We start from the raw sequence: 6,000 nt of genomic DNA on the forward strand, positions 1-6,000 counted from the left end.
GACTAAAGTTATAGTGCATGCTACCGATCCAATGTGACTGCATAAACCAACCTCGCTGAATGCAGGTGATGTGTATATGACAAATACGAGATTAACAAAATAAATTGCAAGGAACAGAAATGAAAGGAAGAAAATAACATGTGTGTCTTCGCTTCCTTTCTGGAGATGTATAGCAATTACCTAAGTCCTCACAGGAGACTGCTAAGAATCTATAGTAGCACCAAAATATCCTACAGTATATTCTCAACATTACATGAGTGTATTCAACTACACTTCAATAACAATGACAATTTTCTTGAGTACAATTTCATAAAGAACTTAACCACAATAGTTAGCTCATTTGGTATATGCTCTTATGTGAAAGTTCGTGGTGGTCTTGGGATCAAATCTGATTGAATCCCTTGGGACTACCAGTGGGTATTTTGGCTGGCAGTTACTACCATCCTCCATCCAGAAAACCGGGTATGGGTGGGAATCTGCAGGGGGCTCCATCCAGAAAACCAGGGATGGGTGGGAATCTGCAGGGGACTGGCAAGGTACCAGCATCCTCACATGGAAAGCCTACAGGTGAGTGAGGAACTATATTTCTCCAGAAAGAAAGAAGAAAAAAAAATCATAAAGAAATTACATAACTATTAGAATAATGGATAATAGAAATGCAAATAAATTGTGCAGTGATAACAGATATAGCTACTACTACTGTAGACATAGATATCAATCAAAGAATAAAGTGCCACTCCCATAACAAATTTTTTTCCTGGTTTTTCAATTTTCTACAAACAGATGGAGTTTGCCTATTTGAAGGTGTTTGTCTTGGTGCTAACCTGTGGATCAACAGCTTTCACAACTTCACTTGATAGTGGCTTAAAACCAAGCATCCATCCTTCAAGCAAAATCACCTACAAGTTCGCACTTTGCAGTCAAATAAACAAAAAAACTGCATTCTAAGATAAGTTTCAACAAAAGCTCTTTCAGGCTTAAAAGATATAGTTATAATCATACACCTTTCACTCTTTTACAGAATCAATTTATAACTTCTACTGAATCTCTACACAAAAGCAGAATGTAAATTTTCCCTCTAGTCCAGTAGACAATTATAATATATGAAGTGCAACAAATGTAAGAATCGACTGATACAAGGATCGCAATTTTTAATCAAGGTCAAGAAATAATAATTTACAACATTAAATTAGTCGTTACAGAATAGTACTTTTAGAACATTGTTTCAGCAAAAATATATGATATTTATCATTCTACAATTAATCTGGAACTATCAATTAACTATGTTAATTTCTATTAACTGTGGTTTAACCTGAAAAACCTTATACCATAAATTATTCAAAAATGTCAGTCACTGGCCAAGTAAAATCCCTACCTCCAATGGCCCTTCAATTTCAGGCCATGTAGAAGGATCTGCCCTGTCCCCACGCCCGTTGTAAGCTGACTACATATAACCCAATCAAAAAAGTTTTATACTAATGACTCTAGTGGAGAGAATGTTACCAATCATTCAAAAAGCAGGTCTAGGATCCACCTTATCATACCGTGGTATCTTGGCCTTTGCACCTAAAACAACCCATGTTCAAAAATAAGCCAACACCAATTATCAAAGAATTAAAAATTTGTATGTATAAAATAAACATAACTCGATACATGAGAATTTTGATTATTTTGTAATTTCTGAAATTTGGCATCAAACTTTAGTGTTTAACAGTAATAATTGCAGTTCAAGTGCTTTCCTAGGACACGGGCAAAGTTTAAAATACAACTCTTGATCGAATTTCTTATGATTTTCATTTTGCACAAGAAGCTCAAAGAAAGAAGAGCCATAGCAGCAAGAATAAGAAAAGGACATGCCTTCTTTTGTCAAGCTACACAGATTCTTTAAAGTATCTGTTCCAAATGCTAAATCATGGCTTCCAGCGTTACCCCGTAACTGGAAATATGCAAAAGTTTTTGGATCATTTAAACCTCCTTAATATTGAAAATGAGAAAATTAATGGTATTCACCTAACTGGTAATTTGAACATTTGCATTGATCTGCATATTTTGAAGGCTGTGATTAAGCTAAAACATCAAACAGTCTAAACCGTTACTTCTATGAAGATTGTAACAAGAAAAAAGGCCCTGAGTTCAAACCTCCAATAGGGTATTTCCTGCATATTCACCAGAGAGATTTGCCTGTATTCAAAACAATTAAAAGCCAAAAATAAATGCAACTGAAACTGAATGCTGTTCTTGATGCAAGCTTTTCATCTGCCTGCACAGATTTGCAGAAATACAAAGCATGCATGAGCAGATCTATCCATCAATATGCAGAGCATACCTGATCAGCTGCTGTTAAATAGAAGTCATCAATGGATATCGAGGCAGCCTTTCTGAATAATTAAAGCAAGCGCACGAGAGATCAAATCACTTTGAAAACACAGAAGGGTAAAATTAAAATTAAGTTATGCTACGTCAGCTCTATGAATAATTTCTTTCCATGAAGACCACCGTTTATATATACTCATAATTCCCCTGTGCCAATCTCATCAGTTAGGGAGTAATGGAATGAACAGTTCAAATTTCTTGTTACCTGCCTGCTACGTTGAAGAGATAATCAAGTGCATACACTAGAGTTGTCTTGCCACTACCCTGAGGTGCACTGATGCCAAACTAGAGAGAAGACAGAAAAGATAATTATCAGTTTGAAATGAGATCAATTGGGGTGAAACATTAAGACCTACAATGATTCAGTCAAGAAATCATGATTTAATTATACAATATTTGCACTTGCTTCGACCTTGGTAAGAAACATATATCCAAAGAGTAGTCTCTAATTGAGAACAAATCATCTGTATTATTGCGTATTCTGTTGTTTGTTTGTTTTCTTTCTTAACCTTAAATTTGGGATGCCAGATTCAACCCCCTGCTCTATAGAAGAAAACTGCTCTAAGGTTGAGCACAATGGATTCTCGTAGTTCGTTAAGTGCATTACCGTAATTTCTTTCCGGAGGAATATGCATAGGATCACATAAAGCAACCCATGAATCGTTAAGCTACCTAAGAGTTTAGCATAAAAGGTGTTGAATCTCTTATATAAGGAGGAAATCAGAATCATTTCTTTGTCAACTGTGGCTGCGTATGTTGGAAAAGCAGATGTGTTGCTATGGCCCCCAAAAAGGAAGCACTCAAGAAATGGTTTAATTATGAAATATTTGCATTTACTTCGAGCTTCGGAAGCAGCCTATATCCAAGGAATTCCACACCGTCAATGTTCATATTTCAAGAGACATGTTCTCTCCCTTCCACCCCCAACTGGAACGTCTCTTCTGTTTAACTGTGCGAGGATTAGAACTCAGATCAAGGTTCAGCGAGTGAACTTAATAAACATTAGTATAGATACATATTCCCTTCATATATTCACCATAAAGGTTCAAAGTTTTTAAAGAGTCGAACCAGATTCATTCAATATCTACCAAAACATATTATAATTCGGCTCCGTTCTCCAATGCAGCACCTTAGGTCTGCAAACTATGGATAGAAATTCAACCAGAGCTTCCACTGCTTGGCAAGAGGCATTCCATTTTTAATTTTCTTTTACACTGGACAAATCAAGGAAATTCAACAAACTTCTATTTCAGGAGACTAGCGCAATGGTTCTCTCACAGAAAGCAATCAGAATCTAATTAAAAATTAACAACCAGTTAGCAGTAATACACACCACAAGGGGAGGAATTTCATCTGCGTCATCTTTGAACTTGGCCCTGTGCTGCAACAGCTCACGCTCGCACCATAAATAGACTGGTACATAATAATGATAAACCCTAACCTTCTGCGCCTCTGTCAGAAGAAGCTCATCAAACCCGAGAAGGCGGCAGAGCTGGATCCCGCACTCAAGCCACCGGTCAATAGTATCAGCGACCTCCTGGAGATTCGACCCCATCTTTTCCAGCAGGGGGCCTCTGCATATGAACTCATAAAGGTCAGCCACCGAGGATACCATTGGAGAGGATGCAGTCTTTGACGGTAATGCCATCGCTAACATTTGCCCTGACATTAGCCAGCGCTTCCTATCAGATCCTGCAAGTTGACACGAATACCCATGTCTCAATTACATTCCAGGTGCCATCACGCAATTGGATAAACCTTCCGTTATGATTAACTTACCAAATTCCACCACCCTTGAACTCGAACTCGCGGTAGTGAACCCGCGGTTCACGAATTTGTTGTCCGCTACATTTCGGACGAATTTGAAGGGCTGGATACCCCGATTGTCGGCCTTGGGGTTCAAATTAAGGGCACTTGGATTGCCCAATCGCAGTAACTGGATCATCTTAAACCATTACCAAAAAAATGATATGGAGAGCGAAATATACAGTAATCGTCTGAAATGATAAGATAACATTGCGCAGTATAGCCTGAACGCCACATATTTCCCTTTCTTTGTCTTCATGTCCACTTATCCTCTCAGAGGTGACTCCCCATCCCCGTCCAAACTCTGAACTTGGGCCAGTTTTGGATTCTATTGTACCACCTATCTTACAGTAGTTTTGGATTCTATTGTACCACCTATCTTACAGCAGTGTGCCATCAAGTTGAAAAGTTACATAAGTCCACGTCTAGTTCGTTACGTGCATTTCACTTCACTAGAATATGGTACGTTCCGAACAGTGTGGAATTTACCGAACATTGTATGAATAAATTCCACAGTATTAAAATTTTGTTCAATATTCTAAGTTGGTTTTATAGCGGAGTTTTGTGATATTGTCTTAATGTATATTTATATATTTATCTTTTTTTAGGTAGAGATTTTCAATTTATAAATAGTAGTTTGAGTGGGCTTAATGGTTAAGAGCCTGTGTTTCTTACAGGTTTAAAACTAGAAGGGGTAGAGTATGTATATGCCTTTGTAGACTTAGGAGTCAAATTAAGGGGGTCTCCTACACCAATTTGGTATCTTGGTAGTGACCTTAAAAATGGATAATAATAATAATAATAGGCTTTGTTATAATACTATTAGCCAATATCATGGTTTACTATTACCACATGTCCAACTTACAAACTCATGTTCATATTACACGTGTTAATATGATATTTTTTTAATTAAACAATTTAATTAACATTGCATAAAGAGCATAACTACTTTTGAGATAAATCTCAACCTTTCATCTGTGACTATTAATAAAGATATTTTAGAATGTTCCATGGAAGTTAAATACCTGTCATTTGCCTAATAATTTTTTTTTTGTGACTAGGTTGAGCTTAGGCGAGTGCTAGCTAGTTTATTGGACGGAAGAAGAATGATCAACCCACTGTGGGATGCTTATCACCAAGACTGTGTGAGGCTCACTCGAGCCTAGATACCCCTTGAGATAGTTTAATTCCCACAAAGTGGCTTCCATCATTAACCCCTCCCCATGAGGTAGGTTTGAATCTATAACCTAGTGGGAACTAAATCCCACGCAAATCAATTCATCTACACCTCATAAGTGCCATTCACTTAATAATTATTGATAATTAAATTAAAATTATGGAAGTCATGTTCCAAAATAAACATGTTTATATACATAAAAAAACAAGTGTTGTTAGATGCAACGCACTCCCTCCCCCTATATATATATATATATATACAAAAGTGAAACAAAAATTGTCAAATATGATACCAATAAGAACATTGGAATTTATTTAGATGTGTTGTTTTCGTTGCTCAGCAACCAAAGCTTCAAAGCTTCAATATTCTCGTACATAAACTCTGTTTAAAGAAATACTGTGACCATCAAGGTAATGATGGAACATAGAAAGTTGCATCTAGATTTTGTTGTGCAAAAAATCAAAAGATTTTTTTTAAGAGGAAAAAACCAAAATTTTCATTTAATTGAAAAAAATTGCAAAAATACAGTTGACTATATTGTCGCATCTGTCTCATACAGGCAACATAGTGTACTCTTACCACACTTGACTAGATATCTAGTCTTACATTCTCCAAATGGATAGGAGCAGTAATAGAGTCCTATG

At 36.6% G+C, this 6,000-nt stretch overlaps 1 protein-coding gene across 1 annotated transcript in view; it reads right to left on the reverse strand.

Annotated features, from left to right (window-relative positions):
• The window catches only part of LOC149142359 (P-loop containing nucleoside triphosphate hydrolases superfamily protein), a 105,968-nt gene extending 101,484 nt beyond the window's left edge, over positions 1 to 4,484 (reverse strand). The window contains exons 1-9 of the mRNA XM_089453022.1: positions 4,153 to 4,484; positions 3,707 to 4,065; positions 2,579 to 2,658; positions 2,327 to 2,378; positions 2,140 to 2,181; positions 1,858 to 1,936; positions 1,535 to 1,566; positions 1,376 to 1,444; positions 825 to 899 (exon numbers count right to left, since the gene is read on the reverse strand). Coding sequence (XP_089309148.1) covers positions 825 to 899; positions 1,376 to 1,444; positions 1,535 to 1,566; positions 1,858 to 1,936; positions 2,140 to 2,181; positions 2,327 to 2,378; positions 2,579 to 2,658; positions 3,707 to 4,065; positions 4,153 to 4,318 — 954 coding nt within the window. The 5' untranslated portion in view covers positions 4,319 to 4,484. The remainder of the gene's footprint in view (positions 1 to 824; positions 900 to 1,375; positions 1,445 to 1,534; positions 1,567 to 1,857; positions 1,937 to 2,139; positions 2,182 to 2,326; positions 2,379 to 2,578; positions 2,659 to 3,706; positions 4,066 to 4,152) is intronic.
• Between the last annotated feature and the right edge of the window lie 1,516 nt (positions 4,485 to 6,000).

This window comes from Pinus tabuliformis, chromosome X, assembly GCF_031772625.1.
Source record: "Pinus tabuliformis cultivar Carrire ecotype Pingquan chromosome X, CPIR1, whole genome shotgun sequence".
In the NCBI taxonomy this organism is placed as follows: Eukaryota; Viridiplantae; Streptophyta; class Pinopsida; order Pinales; family Pinaceae; genus Pinus; species Pinus tabuliformis.